This window comes from Chelonia mydas, chromosome 5, assembly GCF_015237465.2.
Source record: "Chelonia mydas isolate rCheMyd1 chromosome 5, rCheMyd1.pri.v2, whole genome shotgun sequence".
NCBI classification, from domain to species: Eukaryota; Metazoa; Chordata; order Testudines; family Cheloniidae; genus Chelonia; species Chelonia mydas.
This window is the reverse complement of record NC_051245.2, coordinates 106,996,814-107,014,144: the sequence shown is the minus strand read 5'-3', so window position 1 is coordinate 107,014,144 and position 17,331 is coordinate 106,996,814. Positions and strand designations below refer to the sequence as shown.

The following is a 17,331-nucleotide window of genomic DNA, read 5'->3' as shown; positions in this document are numbered from 1 at the left end:
CTTACAGAAGTTTTTATGATCAGGTAATTATCTTGAAACAATCATTATTATCCTACCCCCAGCATGATCTAGCATTTTATATGCTGAGTGGAATTACCAACTATAGGCTCTGCTTAAAAAAATAATCAAAAATAAGATTTAATATATTTTAGTAGACAAAATATTTCATACATTTTCCTATAAAGCTCTTGAATGGAATTTTTTTCTGAAATATATTAAGAGCCTAAGGAATACCTATGCCAATCTACAAAACTTTTGTACATGTGAAGAATCTGTAGGACCAGAACCATGATTATCAGTTTAATATCTAATATGCACAATGTGTGGACTATATCTTATAGGCAGGGAGATGGTCTAGGTCTTTTGTGTTGTTAATTTCAATAATTTCTAAATAGCTTAGGTAAAATCCACAATCTATACTGTCTTTCAAGATTCTTTCTGAGCCATAGCACTGTACACATGTTATCCTAGTAGATCCCAGTTTTCAAACTGCATTGTTTTACACTGCTCTATAATGATATTGAAACCTAAGGCTAACCACAAAAGGTGCTATTTTCACAGTGTAATACTCAGCATGCATTCATTTAAACCCAAATTTCTAATTCTTTACTAGTGGAATACATTCTCATCATAGAAAGAGACTTTTCACTTATGCTATTTATTTATCAGTGTCCCTGTACCTTCTCAAAAGTAAATGCACTTTTTATTTTTTTATCTGACTAGCAAACCTAAATTGTTATTGATTTATTTTGTGTTCTGTATTGAAACTTACAATCTTAGGGGCACCCTGTACTCTTATTAAACTGTTTTGCTGTTTCTCTGAACATTTTTTCAGTATATAATATTGTTACTATGTATAATTGATTGCTTCCCTCAGTTCCAGGCAAGGCCACCCCCCCCACCCCCCAATAGGTGAGTTTTCCCTACAACTCTTCACGGTTTATCTTCCTTGTATCTGTACTTCTAATAGCTGCCTCCACAGCACTTTATCTCAAGTCAGTGGGCATAGGAGAGGAGACTGAATGTGTGTGACCTCAGCAATACACTCAGTCTCAAGAAGCCCATATAGTAGTCCTTGCCACTGAACCAGTTTTTCCCTGTACTGGCAAGAAAGCATTGCCTATTCAACAGTTTTAATTGTCAAGTCTCCTACTCTTCTTGAGAAATGTATTCAGCTATCAGCTGAACTACCAAGCAGTCTAATTGTTTGCTGTAACCCTTCACAGTTTCTTTTTGAGTTGGATGTACATTGACGCTCCAGCGGAAAAGGAAGAAAAAAGTATATTTACATTCACTTTGCCAAACATTAGCATCTTTTGTTCAATCATTTGAATGCAGAAGGGTTAGGAGAAAACAGCTTAGAGAACAAGGGTTGACACATCCAGTGTGAAATCTTAAGGTGCTTGAATGCAATGAGGGAGAAAGTGAGACTGAACCACATTTCAGCTCCCTAACTGTGCTATAGTCCACATGAACTTTGTGACAGGTCTCTGTCTCTCAGCCACACTTGACTAGCTTTTGCTGACATTCAACTGTCAGACAGCAACCCTTTACCATGCCCCTAACATGCTCTACAGCTTCACCCAATTAACTCGCTTTCACTTGACATTGCAGCAAAAAGCTTCATAATAGGTGGTCAAGGTGCATGGTGTCTGCCTGCCCTCTAACTGCTCACGCACAGCAAGATGTTTAACTATCTTCCTTCTTGCCTGTTTGCTCAGAACTGGTGCGACTACGATTTAGTCATCCTATTTACTAAACTGGACAAGGGAAGCTGAGATATGGCAGTGGTGCATTAAGCTATCTTTTACAAAAGTCTAATTTTAAAGCAGATCCTTGGACCCAGTTACCAGGAGCCTTTTGGTTAAAAAATTACAGAGGTTCAGTAAAATGTTTCGATCACTTTCTAATTAATAAAGATAAATTGTATTAGCAAGATGGACACAGAGTGAAAAATAAGGTAAAAGTCATTATTTCTAACTAACATTTTATGAGGTAAAGGAGAAATGACTAGGAGCAAATTAAAGTGTCTTTCTGATTCAGTTTTCTTGCAATATAAAAATCTTTAGACATTTAGAAAATCAACTTTTCTATATATTTTGGTTAAGTATGTAGTACTTATAAGTAAAAATATTTAGTATCCATAAATCTATATATCCAAGAAAACAAATGAATTGTAAATCTTTTTCTTAAAAAGATTTTAAGTGTCCATTCTCCACCTGTTTTCAGTCTGAGAATATGTCTGGGACTTAATTATCATTCTTTTGCAAACGGATGAATTCAGAAAAATCCAGGTTACTTACCACTTCTCACTAATGGTTTTCACTAAATGTATGTGCTAACCTGGCAATGTCCTGAGCCCTTTCAACTCCTATTTGCAATCAGTACATGTGGGTGCTCAGCACCTTTGATTGCCTCTATAGATACACACTTTTCAAATCATGAGCCTTACAGTGCAGAGCCTATATCTGTTGAAAGCAGTTTGATTAGGATCGGGCATTAAGTATGTTGATAGGTGTTGAGACTGAGGATATGAAGGGCCTCATGAATCTAGGAGGTTGTTTTACCTTTATATTTGGCATTGGAGTGACCACTGTTGGAATACTGTTTCCAGTTTTGGTGTCCACAATTCAAGAAGGGTGTTGATAAAATGGAGAGGGTTCAGAGAAGAGCCAAATGAATGATTAAAGGGATTAGAAAACACATTTTATAATGATAGACTCAAGGAGCTCAATCTAATTAGCTTAACAAAGAGGCGGTTAAGGGTGACTTATCACAGTATACACATAGTGAACAATTTGATAATCGGCTCTTCAATTTAGCAGAGAAGGGTATAATACAACCCAGTGTCTGAATGTTGAAGCTAGACAAATTTAGACAGGAAATAACAGTGAAGGTAATTATTCATTGGAACAATTTACCAATGGTTGTGGTGGATTTTCCCATCACTGGCAATTTTTAAATCAGGAATAGAAGTTTTTCTAAAAGATCTGCTCTAGGAATTATTTTGGGGAAGTTCTATGGCCTGTGTTATACAGGCGATCAGACTAGATAATCATTACGGTCCGTTCTGTCCTTGGAATCTTTTATACTAATTCTCTCAGTTCCTGTCTGTCTATCTAATCGTATTTTAGTGATTCCAAAAATTAGGGAAAGAGGCGAGGAGGTATGGCTCTGTGTAAGCAATTTATTCTGTAAATTCCAGCTACTGACAGAGAAAACCAAGTTACCTTCTGTTAAATTATCTCTACCAACCCTTCATTTCTGAAGATTCTCTAATTATAACACACTTTCCAGGAGGGATGGGGGAACAGTACGTTTAAGCAGGACTGTAGAACAGCCTCCCAGAAAGAGAGTCTGAACACTAGCCTGGGAATCTGGACAACGGAGCTAAGAGAATATCTGCAGTGAATTCTGTGTAGCTGCCCTACAGGTTTAAGCTATAGCAACTCGAGAAAGGTAAGAGCCCTTCCAACACCTGAGCATATCCCTCACTATAGTAAGTTTGGATATATTCCACAGTCCATTTGGACAGGTGATGAATGGAAATGGACTCCTGTTTGATTTTTTCCCTCTATAAGCAATGAAAAGACAAGAGATTTTTCACAAAGTGTCTTTGTTCTTTACTGATGGAAGCAGTGAGCACTGGACATCCAGCTTGTGCAGTGCTGGAGCTTCACGGGGAATCATGAGGATGACGGAAGAAAACCAAAAGGGAAATGTACTGACTGAGGTGGAAACTGGACACCACTTTCAACTGAAATTTATGGCAAGGACAGAGAACCAACTCATCTTTATGAAAGATGGTAAAGGTAAGAGTAAGCCGTAAGAGCTCTGTACTTGCATAATTCTGGTAGAGCTAATTGCTGCTAATATGGCTACTTTTCAAGAAAGAAAACGTAACAAACATTTCCCTAAAAGTTTCAGGTAATGAAATAATATTACTCAGAGTTACAGTGAGATTCTAGGGAGTCATGGGGGCCTTCAATGCAGGATACAGATAGAAGCCTTTCTAAAAACTCTTTTTCTTTGGATGAGCAAAGAGGGCTTTTCCCTCTACTTGGTTGTGAAAATCCACATTAGTGTTTATAACACTCTGTACCTCAAAGTAACACCCTGGTACTCCCATATTCACCACTGTCATATACTTATGATATGTTTTGTACGAAGTATACCTTGTGAGGTATCATTTTAAAAGTCTTTATCTGCTGAACATTAATATCCTGTTGGATTGTACGTATTATCACTGTATGTGAAGTTATGAAATATTGCTGTATGTGCTATTGAAATATCTTGTGAGGCTGGGAAATGCCCACAGCCAGACTTTCACTAAGGACAATGGAGCACCCATCACTGGCCAGACGGGCATTGACGACCCATCAAGAAAAAGAATCCACTATCTCAGAGGCTTCTCAGAGAAGGCACATATACCCTGGGACCAACCAACCCACGTCACAGCAAGGATCTTTCTAGAAGCTGGAGGAAGGTATAAAAAGAGAGACAGTGACAACATCAATACTTGACCTCTCCCACCCCCCCCCACCCCCTTTCAACACCCAGAAGACCATCTAAAAGACAAAGACTTTGGACTCGGGAGGAGGTCCAGTCTGTGTATTGAGGAACTGTAAGTTGCTTGTACCATGTGCTAGGGGAGATGCTGTTTGATTCCAATCTTGTTTAATTAGTCTAAGTTAGAATTTAAACTGCAATTTTTTTTTTGTTTCTTAAGTAACTAACTCTGATCTCTATGCCTTCTACTTACAATCACTTAAACTCTATCTTTCTGTAGTTAATAAATATGTTTTATATTTTACCTAAAACAGTGTGTTTTGGTTGAAGGGATTGGGAATCTCAGCTCAGATTACAAAGGCTGGTGCAGGTCCATTCCACTCTGAGGGAGTGGTGAACTACTTAATGAACATGCACTGCCCAAGGGAGCCTTGAGCAGTGCAAGATGGTAGAGTTCTGGGGTGCAAGGCTAAGAGCTGGGGGGAACTGGCTTGTTCATGAGTGGCTGGGAGATCATTCACGTAACCCAGTTGGGTGTGTCCCTGCCTATGGATAGCTGTGTAAGTGCAGAGCCTGTCAGAGGCTTGTAGCTTGACATTAGCATTACAGTGTCAGTGACTACCCAGGTTGATGGGTTTGGAGGGCTCAGCGGTCCCATAATCCAGGTTGCACTCCAGGAACCCCATCACAGTGTTATCCTTAACCCTGAAAAAGGAAGGGAAATACTAAATTGATAGATTCCATTGTCTTTAGGATCCAATGACAGACTGCTGGTGGGGGTTGGGCTGTGAGAAACCAAGAGAATCTGGGCCACGGAGCTTTTACAGTCTTAGGCAATGCATCTATCTGCACATGCTTAAAGAATAGACCAATTCTAGTCCACTGTACAGAGCACACACACATGCATGCATGTACAGGAAGGACAACTTCGTTAGCTTTAAGATACATCTCTGTAACTCAGCTCATCTGAGCTAATTTTAGCTAGGATTTTTAGTTTAGAACCACACTGTCTTGCTAAAGACCCTTTTGAAGACAGGAAGGAACAAAAACATTATACTGTACTTCTCCAAGTTAACTATTGTTGTAGGCAGCATGTCTTCATGACTTAGAGAGAGGACTGTTTGTTGTTGCAGTGCATTGATCATGTTGGATCAGGGAGGAAGCTGTACCTTGTGGGATCCCGAAAGGTTCAGGATATTCTTCATATAGCCATGCAAACTTTTCATGCTTCTCCAAGCTAAACATTTTGAGTTTCACCCATCTCCTGTAATGCTTTATCTAGCTAACTTAAGGACAGTCTTATTTATCTGAAAGAGTTTATATCCAGTGAATAGCTGGGAGGGGAGCTTTGCTCTTATAAAGTTCAGGTAACATAGAAAACAAGTATTTTTTAAGAAAGAAAACACCTAAATGAAATAACCTGAAGGATGACTGTGGAACAAGCCTAACGGTAAAAAGATTTCATTCAGGACTGAGGAGATGGTTTAGAGTAAGAAAGAAAACTGCATTATTAGCAGACTACTGTACATTTGAGAATGCTGTCAAACATAAAAGCGGGTTGCATGAAACAGCTGGGCTTGATCCTGATCTCACTTGCACTGGTTCTATACCAGGGTAATGGCACTGATTTTAATGCAGTTATTCCTGATGTACCCTGCTGTCAGATTAGAATCAGCCACTTGTGGGTTCTTTAAATCAGAAACTAGCCTAAGAAAAGAACTGGCCTTTCTGAGACATTGCTCAGAAAATACCAGTTAATATCTGAATAGTTTAAAATAAATAGTCATATGTTTTAGGCTCAATTTCATTTGATCTCTAACATGTAGGTCTTTTGTAAATGCAAGACCCAAATTATACTAACTGGGCAAGGAACCAAGCTGATCAGTTATAAACAATTTGAGTGTGGGTGAACAAGGGTTACTGTCTCTATTGTTTTTGGCCCAGTTCATATATACAGTTATACTTCAGACTGTGATTAAATAAAAGCCTAATAATTAGTTCAACAGAACTTTGTATACTTATTTGATTCAAGAGCACAATCAATTTCTAAATTCAGCTGTTAGTTCAGGTACTGGAATATCACTTTATATGAGGCTAAACATTCAGTTTGAATGCCGCTAAGCAAATGGAACTAATATTTTTTGCATACCAATCACATCTTATGTGAATCAACATTTTAAACAAATTGTTAATGGAATTTCATCCTTTGGTATATAAGCCAAATGTGTGTTCTGAAAGCTCAGTGGAGTTTTTAAAAACCATATAACATTACAGACTGAAGTCAGGCATGCAAAATTTTATCAGAAGAAATTTTCATAAGGAACATGTAAGGAGATTTTGAAAATATTTTTAAAAGCCCTGAAAAATTTGATATAATAAATAAATGCAGTTATCTCCGTAGTATAAATGCAATTCCTATATATTTTTCCTATATTCGTATATAACCTTTTTGCTTTGTTTACCATACAAGTTGTGAAATATTTGATATATTTTGTTAGCTTTTTACAAAGAGACAATACTGTAATTTGGGGTCCTTTTGGTTTCGAAATGGCATAATTTCAGTCTCAAGTTATTAATCAGGACTCCAAGTTAGATCTTCTACTTTAACAAACAATCTTGCATTCTGATTTTTAAACATTATTTATTGGGTGAATTTAGGGTTTTTCGAAGTCCTGAATTGGCAGCACTGGAAAATGAACAAGTACAACACTTGAGGCTTCTTCACATCTCCCAGCTGATATACTTACATTTTGTCACATTTTGCATACAGAAGATAGTAAACTTCAAATATAAAGTTCATATCCTTCTGGCTCACAGGGATCAGTAATTAAATATAAACCACTTCTGCTAGTAATAGTTAGTGATAGATTTTTCAGTTGCTCCAATAAATATGGCATTGGTAGGTATTTGGCACCAAGAACCTTGGCAAAGTCTTGGTTAAATTACAATATATGCTCAATTTCAATTACTTCTGGGTGCTTTGTTTCCAAAATCCCAAGTGAGGAAGCCTGGAAACCAGACAGTTTGAAAGCCTGATGGTGACCCTGTCCAATAGTGTACATCAGCCAGGCCAGCAATTGGGAAGACAAACAAGGTTCTAGAAACCACTGTTCCAAAGATTGGAGAATCAGTGAGCATTCTAAAACTTTTCCATGGTGCTGCCTCTGGCCACCAAGGGCTTGCTTCCTTAACCAATCTGACTGTATTTATAATAACCACACCAGCGTGTGGCATGGATGAGTGAGCACGTTTGTTTTAGCACTAGGACATTTTGTGATATTACCTGTATGTTCTAGTGTTCTTATTATGAACCCAAACTTCACAGTTCTATATTGGCTCTCAGACTCAAAAGTGTTGGATCCCCAAAGCAATACATGCCATTGAAGGTTCCAAGTGACCCTATCTAACAGAGTATACCAACTGGATCAATTGTGCCATTTGAAGAGGATGAAATGGGATCTTGGAAATCACTGCAACTATGTTAGGTTTCAGAGTGGTAGCCATGTTAGATTGTATCAGCAAAAACAATGAGGAGTCCTTCTGGCACCTTAAAGACTAACAAATTTATTTGGGCTTAAGCTTTCATGGGCAAGAACCCACTTCATCAGATGCATAGAGTGGAAAATACAGTAGCAGGTATATTTATACATAGTACATGAAAAGATGGGAGTTGACTTTGTTTGTTCTCAATAACAAACTTAAAAGTGGCCATTTTTCAACAAAAAAAACTTCAAAAACAGACTCGAACATGAAACTGCAGAACTGGAATTAATTTGCAAACTGGACACCATTAAATTAGGCCTGAATAAAGACTGGGAGTAGATGAGTTATTACAAAACCTAATTTTACCATGCTAATTTCCCCCTACTGTTACTCACACCTTCTTGTTAGCTGTTTGAAATGGGCCACCCTCATTACCACTACAAAAATGATTTTTCCTCCCTTGGTATTCTATTGTTAATTGAATTGTCTCGTTAGACTGACCGCCCACCTGGTAAGGCAACTCCCATCTTTTCATGTACTATGTATAAATATACCTGCTACTGTATTTTCCACTCCGTGCATCTGATGAAGTGGGTTCTAGCCCACGAAAGCTTATGCCCAAATAAATTTGTTAGTCTCAAAGGTGCCACAAGGACTCCTTTTGTTTTTGCAACTATGTTAGTGTCACTTTGTATATATTCAAAGTCATAGCAGTATTAAGTAGAGCAGAACAGTTCTCCAGCTGCTATCAATACTAAAATTCATTATTTAAAAATTGTGTGTAAATACTTATTGCACACTGGAAGGTAACCACCTTTCCTCCTAAAAAAAAAATAAAAATGCTTTGGCTTTTTTTAAAACAAAAAAACCAATGTCAGCAACCCAGCACTCCTGAACAACCCAATTACAGTAACAACAAACTAACGCCTGCATGATGAAGGAAAGACAAACATTGCAAGGAAACAGATTTTACTTTTAAGGGATAGTACACAGTAGTAAATATTTTTTTTAAATTAAGAAAATTACCATGGCAACATCTTTTCCTCTGACAGAATGAAGCTATCAAGTCTATTGGGTACAAAGTCCATATTTTAAAAACCTGTTTAAATATCCACTTACTCAACAGATCTGAATTGCTCCAGGGAGCCCTCCTGATCTATAGAGTAAATAAGTCTTTACCAGATGAACTGGAACAGCTGTATCATCACTAAGTGATGTGGATTTCACAGCTTTCTATGAAAAACAGTTATATATTTAATTAAAATACCCCCAAATCAAATATATTGTTAATATAAAGAGGTGTGACTTAAATGTATACCACCCAATAAAAATAAATGTTAAGATGTTATTTGCTGACAGTATGCCCTTAAGTAATGTCAATGTTAAAAGGAACATAATTATGAGTTAAGAACAGTGTTAAGTTTTTATGCCCTAATTTTGAACTTCCTATCTTTTATCTGTGTATTCATACATTTTAACATACTTTAAAATGTAAAACTCAGTAAAAAGTATAAAATGCAAACAGTCAAGCAGTTGAAGCATATTAACAAAGGTCTTCTGCATAAATATATTTCTCCTTAGTAAAAATACCAAAGTAAAGGAATGCATTTTACAAGGGTGCAACATAAAAAGCAGAGCTGCTCTTTCTCTTCAAACTGTGGGGATATACCCATATCCAAAAAAGCATTACTGGTTCCACCTGTAGCTAAAGTAAGAGGAACTGCTAGGAAGTGCAGCTCTCTCTCTCTTCTGCTCCCACTCATCTCCTCTCCTGGGCTCAGAGGAGTGCTGCTGCCCCAAATCGCTGCTCCTTGACTAGTGAGGTGAGGACTCAGTAGGCAGTACAGGGGACTCTGAAGTGGGAGCAACCTTAGCCAGTGATATCTAGCTGGGGAGTTTCTGTGGTTCCCAGCCTTTTCCCACCAGCAGCTGGAGCAGCAGCAGTACCTGACAGGAAAAGCAGAAATAGCCCAGCCACCTCTCTCTACAGGAAGATCTCACACCCTACCAGCCCCACTCTCCTCTAAGGGGAGAGAGCAAGTAGATCAGATCACCAGCTCCCCCTACTCCAATCCAGAGGGAAGTACAGATAAATAATCATAATACATGAGATTTTGCATAAAAAAATATTTTGAAAGGACTTAAAATCTTCTAATGTACAAGAAATAGCATCAAGCGTTTCCAATGCCCTGATGAAAAAACATGATCCTCCTTTTTTAGCTGTTTCTAATCAATTTACAGATTCTCAATCCTAGTCAAGTCTAATCAGCAGCATTTATATATATAAAAAAAAATAGGGGTGAGAAGCACCAGCTCTTCACTTATGTATTTGACTGGCTGTCTAAGGAACGATTAGAGACATGAACACATTTTGGATTTCTTCATTTTTTCTTCCTCTTGTCCTTCCTGCATCCTATCACCACAGTAAGATGTAAAGTGGCATCACAAAGCAATACTGAGAAACATGATGAAAGCCACCAAAAGCACTTTTATTTTGATCTGCTTTAACCGCTGGGTAACAAAAAGCACATGCAAAACATCTTACTACATATACAAATGAAGGATGATCACTACTGAATTTTATCATTATAAATGCTACCGTAATTTTATTTGTAACCAGAAATACCCAGAAACAGAAAACAAAGCAAACGTAGGAACAAGAAAACCATGATTCACAATAGTATATTGTACATGATCCACTGAATGCATCCAATGAAATGAGCTGTAGCTCACGAAAGCTTATGCTCAAATAAATTTGTTAGCCTCTAAGGTGCCACAAGTCCTCCTTTTCTTTTACAAATACAGACTAACACAGCTGCTTCTCTGAAACATGATCTTACTTAAATATGTCAAAGGAACAACAGGAAGAATGACAGTTTGGAGTCACTCAATTCAGGTGAATCTCTGAGCCAGAGTAATTCAGGCTCAGCTATTCTTTAATCCCCTCCAAAAATTTCTTGGCTGATTCATAGCCCCAGAATGAATACACTTTCCCTTTATGTTTTACTCACAGTTTAGCAGAGAATAATAGACACTTCTAGCCTCCATCTTGAAACAACTTCTTCAAAAGGAAGGAGGAAGCACCTCCTGGCCTGAATAAAAGTCCCTGAATCTGGAAAGAAGTGAATTTGGCTTCTTTGTATAGAATATTTCTTTTCTTCTGTAAAGCCAGTAAAATTAAATCCCTGGCTCTATTCTTTTTGTAAAAAAATTTTTTTCACTTGGGGGTTAAGTGTCCTGGTCTATAATATCCAGTTATCAAAATAACAGCCTGTCAAGCACTCACAGTGCTTTTATTCCTACCACAGTGTTGGCAGTATTGTTAGTTATATACAAAAATTCTTTCTATTCTGATGTGATGGACAATGTAACTTTAAGAGGAATGGGATGAGGGGCAAAGAGGAAGCAAAGAATATTGGGGGCAGAAAGCAAATATATGCTGCTGTGCTGTGGTTGGAATAAAACTAAGCGTACATTATTCAGGGATTGTATTTTGTAAAATTAGCACAAATATGTCTGTCGAAGAGGACAACATAAAACCACTTCCTTATAACATGGAGGTGTTCTCAGCATAAAGTGAGCCCTTCCTTAATGTTAAACTTCAGTAATGCCAAGTGCCATTTTTCACAGAAAAGGGTTAGATTATATTCTCCTCAGGTAGATGAACAACATGTAGTGTATGCATTTACTTGCTTTTCCTCTGTTAATGCACTGTATAGTCATGTGGATACGTTTTTCCCCAAAGGGGCAAAACTGAATCTACACTTTGGACATGTCCCCTCATCCAAATCAATTCTCTCTCCAAACTGTAGTTTCCCATTAATTACTCTTGGATATACCACTGTTGGATTGTCCTGAGCATTTAAGACAGAAGGAAGAGAGACATTTTGAGGCTTCAATGCCTGTCTGATCTCTAATCTTGGAATCAGATTTCTCAAGTTAAAGGAAAGTTGAGTACCTTTGTTTTTGAGCTCTCAGTTCATATACTTCAATAGAAAAACTTCTCTCTAATAATTACTGCCAGAGAAATGCAAAATATGAAAAAAAAAGGATGAGGCAAATTAGCTTCCTGAAAACATAATCCTCCCCTTTTGCAGATCAGCCAATAGCTTGAAAGATTTGTTTTGTGTTTAATATTGGAACAGACCTGTGGCCATTGAGGAAAGTCATGGTTTCCATTAAGCAGCACAGCATGCACGTTTGGCATTTCATGACAACAGTGGGATTAGAATTTAGATCCTATTCTTCCACAAGCACAGGTCTGCCTTGACATAACATACACACCTACTAGACAGTTCATTTCAATAAGGAGATTTTTAAACTCAGACAAAACAAAATACATTTTCAATACTTAAGAAAAAAGTGTAAGTGATTCAAAACAAACTATTGCCATTTGAAATGTAACTTCTAAATGCAATGAATGCACCATGTTCATTTACCATATTCATAGCATTCACTGTACAACTGTACTGAAAAATGGCAGTATTGGAAACCATCTAATTATCCAAACATTTACTTCTCTACAGATGTAAATACATGGGCCTAATAAGCTTTCCCACTGTGAAAGCGGTTACTTAAATTATATTAAAATATTAAAAACTATTTAATGAGCTTTTTCCCCCTAAAGTAAATTGAGTGTGTGCCTTAACCTGCTTCAGGCAAAGGAAGTTTCAAACATATTGGTTTTGAAGCTAGCCATTATTTCCCATGTTGCAAAAATGGCAATTTTATTTCCCGACAGCAAATGAAACTGTCAGGAAAATTTAGATGCAATAAAATTGGGTGGTTAAACCAACATGCTGGATTTGGAATAAAACTGAATTAAAGGAATTAAAATTAAGCATTATGTCAGTCAAACTTTGTAAAAACTATTTTAAACAGTTTTCCTGCAAAAGTTTGGGCTTTGGACTTGGTGAAGCTCAATCGTAACTATCCACTTTGTGTCTATCAAGAGTGTCACATTGGAAATTTGCACAATGAAAAATATTTTGCATAAAATGTGTTGCTTCTGGCAACCTTTCTGCCTAAATAAAAAGTTGTCAGGCAGTGTGTGACTTTAGTGGTACAGAGTTTTAAAATGGTGGCTTCAGTCCAAGGCTAGCTAATAACGGGTGACATGCACTGGAATCTTGAGGCCTAAATCAACATTGTTTTCACAGCTGTAATTAAGCCACCTAATCAGAAGCACATTTTGACGGGACAGTTTCTGGAAGCCAGACATTACAATTTCTTATGCCTGGAGCGCAGTGGCTCATGAGAGGTCCTCATTTAATTTCAGGTTAAAAAAAAAAAAAGCAGTAAAATGAAAAGACTATAAAAAAGGCAGTGTATGACTGTTGAAATGAAGCAGGCCTATGTGTTCATGCCTTGACCAACCTTGTATCCCACCCTCCTTCGGCTCTCTGCCGAGTCCCCATCTCTCCAGTGGCAGCTGCACACAAGTGAGATTAAGGGCCTCTGCCAAAGTCAACAGATGAGCTGGTCTGAACTGGCTCTCTGTGTGTTCTGATTGTAAATTGTGCTGGTGATGATTAGAGAACTCTAACACAGGATGTCGACTCTTAAAACTGTCCAGAGAAAATAATTTTTTTTTTTTAAGTTCAGGAAATTTTTTTAAACTTTTTTTGTGGCTTGGTACATAGTGTTGTGTCTATAACTTTCAGATGATTCAAACATGAATTCATACAAATTAAGTTACCAAATTATCTTTTTTTTTTAAAGGACCCTTCATCTCAGGTGTTTATATAACAGTGCTGCTGCTGAGTGCAGATCTTCAACTAGCACACACGTCTCCTGTGTCTACCACCTGCCAATGGGAGCTATTCCTAAAACTCTGAGGATCCAGAGACTTGTTATTGTATGCCTATCACTTAACTATGTTGTTGAATTTAAAATGGATAAACTGTCGTCTTGCTCACTTTCTGTAGCTCTGCTACATTTGGTAATTTTAACATAAACTTTCAACCCCAGAGGCCATTGTAAAACTATCAATACGAAGGCAATAGTCACTTGGGTCTGATTATATTTAGTTCTGCATTTTAATTACATATGGATTCTATTAACTGAACCTTTTGCCTTATAGGCAACATTATAATCAAATTACTATAATTTTCAAATATGTTACAATAGTTTAACAAGTTAAAAGTTCACATACCTAGCATATTGAATATCAAAAAAGCTTTCCACAGAAAAGGAAGTGTTCTTTACAAAAAGGCAAATATATATGGTTGGATTACTCAAACTTTTTTGCACACCTTGCCCCAAGTCATGTTATGTGATTTATAATACTGGTTTCATATTATTATACTTGTTATTAGTGCTGTATAATAACCAAACAGTTTAAAGGACATGATTTATACTGTTTGGTTATGACTATTACTTATATAAGCAACACCACATGACAAGACGTGTGTTTAGATTAGGATGCCTGCATGCCACAGGTGTGTTGTAAGGCACTAAGCTGATGGCCAATTCCTTCTAATTACATACAAAATGCAAGTATTTCAGTAAAACTTCACTTTTTGAACGGTGCTATTGCTTTTTACATATAATTTCTTTTCAAATTATTATTTAGTCCTGCCCATACTGATATTTAGTCCTGCATGTATACAGCATACCTGAATAATATGGAACCCTTGTGGGCTCATCAAATTCTTTTCTTTTTCTATTACTTTAAAAATATTCTTCTATTCTCTACTATAAAGAACAATATAATGGTCATTAATAGCAGGGAATGAAATAGTATATTTAGTCCTGGACTAGTGCCAAAAAAGGACTGCAAGAATAAGGGATCCATTATGTCCATTCATGCACTGGCAGCTCCAGGTCCCATAATCCTGATACACTGACTGATTCAGGTGAGGTGAGGGTGAAGGAGAGAACAAGAGAGACAAACACACATACATGCACACACTCTGCCCGTAAGCAGCTAGATTGGAGTGTAAAGAAAGTGGTTGTTCTGAGGCTACATGATACATTTTCATTATACAATATTTTGAATGTTTTTAAGGAAGGTTTTGCTTATAAGCAGGGTGGGTCTGGGAACTGGCTGCTGGTCCACTAAATGGAAAAACTGAGTGAACAGTCTACTGAAATTTAGCTTATTTTTTAAAGTAAGCATCTCTCGTTTATCAGAGTCTTAAAAAAGGATAGGTGTTAGACAAGACTCTTCTTCAAACTTGCATCTCCTGCTTGATCAAAAACCCTCTAACTCCTGTATTCTCTGCCCTGAATATTGCATCACTATGTGATGTTTCATAATGTTGACCCATCATTGCAAAAACTTAACACACCACCACCACCCAAACGGTGCTAAATAAATAAATAAATTAATTAATTAATTATAGATAACACAGAACCACAATAACAGCAAGTTGGCGGAATCCTAAATGATTTGGGTTTCAACATCAGTTAGCATAAACATCCAAAAACAACAGCTCTTATTGTTTTCAAGGTGTGATAGGGTCTGGCCAAATGGCTACAGGACAGTGATAGAAGACAGATACATTAGCCCCAGTTTAAGCAGGTCCCTTTCCCCTGGGTAAGGTAACAGGGGAAGTTCCAGAACAATCAGGAACTTGCTGGAACCAATTAAGGCAGACAGGTTAATTAGGACACCTGGAGCCAATTAAGAAGCTGATAGAATCAATTAAGACAGGCAGACTAATCAGGGCACCTGGTTTAAAAAGGACCTAACTTCAGTCAGTGAGGGGTGTGCAAGGAGCTGAGAGTGAGAGGGTGTGCTGCTGGAGGACTGAGGAGTACAAACGCTATCTGGCATCAGGATGAAGGTCCTGTGGTAAGAATACAGAAGGTGTTGGGAGGAGGTCGTGGGGAAGTAGCTCAGGGAGTTGTAGCTGTCACACAGGTGTTAAATGAAACACTGTAGACAGCTGCGATCCACAGGCCCTGGGCTGGAACCCGGAGTAGAGGGTGGGCCCGGGTTCCCCTCTATCCCCCCAACTCCCTATTGGATATAGGAGGTGCTGACCTGGATTGTGGTCCCACCAGAGAGGAAGGTCCCTGGCCTGTCCCCCGACCCACTAGGTGGACCAGCAGAGACTGTGGGGATTGTTCTCCTTCCTTTTCCCCATGCTGGCCAGTGATGAGGTTAACTGCGTGAACGGCAGATTTGAGCCACTAGCAAAAGTGGCCAAACTGAGGGCTGCCGTGAATCTCTAAGGCAAGCAAATCCACCAATAAGCACAGGACCCACCAAGGCAGAGGTGGAACTTTGTCACAAAGGTCAAAATGAAATCCCCACTCCCTCCTCCAGTCTTCATCTGTCTCTCTCCTCTCCTGAGGGTCACACTCCTCTCTCCTTCCTCTGAAATTTTTCAGTTTCACAGAGTTCAAGGCCAGAAGGGACCATCAGATCACCGAGTGTGACCACCTGTATGTAACAGGCCATTAAATTTCATCTAGATACTCACATATTAAGTTCAAATAATTTAGTTAGACAAAAACATTTCAGTCATCAGGAAACTAAACTGTGTGCCACAGGCAGAGACCAAGGTGACACCAAGGCTCCTGCAATGGCAGAGAATTGATTAGGTGAGCTATACCCAGAAGATCTCAGCAGGTAAACAATGCCCCATGCTACAGAGGAAAGCAAAAAACCCCAAGGTTCTTGCCACTGACTTGGGGGAAATTCCTTCCCCTAACCCCAATCAGTAAGACTCTGGGCATCAGGGGCAAGACTTACGAACCAGGCATCTAAAAAAAGGATTCTCTGTACCCCTCACAGCACTGGTCCATCTTATCCAGTGTCCCATCTTCAAGTCTGGCCAATCTATGATGCTTCAGAGAAAGGCAAAACATCTCCCGCTCCACTGAATGCATCTAGCCAATTGTGCATTAGGGAAAAAATCCTTCCTGACCCCTGTAGGCAATCAGCTGAAGCATGAGGTTTGATTCTAGTCATTATCTCGCTGAAAGCTGCACATGTTATGTGCCTGTTGAGGGTTATGCAGGGAATCCCATTGCCCCTATGCCCATGAATGAAGGGAAAGAACAGGAGGACCCACTGACTCAAACTCCAAGGCCAGAAGGAACCATCGTGATCACCAGCCCCATTCCACCTCCATAGACTGCAGAATTTCTCCCTGAAGCTGGATTAAAGCATATCTTTTAAAATGATATCTAATCTTGTCTTAAAGACTTCAAGTGACGGTGAGTCCACCTCCTCCCCTTGGTAAGCTACTCTAATGTTTAATTACCCTCACAGCAAGAAAACTGTATTTTATTTCAAGGCTAAATTTGTCTAATTTCATATTCTAGCTACTGGATGTTGTTATACCTTTGTATATACTTTGTCAGCAAGGCTGAAAAGTTTCTACA

General features: G+C 38.3%; 1 protein-coding gene across 29 annotated transcripts in view; it reads right to left on the bottom strand.

Annotated features, from left to right (window-relative positions):
• Positions 1 to 17,331, bottom strand: part of CCDC171 (coiled-coil domain containing 171) — a 258,335-nt gene that overhangs the window by 49,059 nt on the left and 191,945 nt on the right. Inside the window, exon 28 of one of the 29 annotated variants that reach the window (XM_043546860.1) lies at positions 11,004 to 11,104. The exons of the other annotated variants lie outside the window; for them this stretch is intronic. Within the exon in view, the coding sequence (XP_043402795.1) occupies positions 11,030 to 11,104 (75 nt within the window). The 3' untranslated portion in view covers positions 11,004 to 11,029. The remainder of the gene's footprint in view (positions 1 to 11,003; positions 11,105 to 17,331) is intronic. 29 annotated transcript variants of the gene reach the window in all.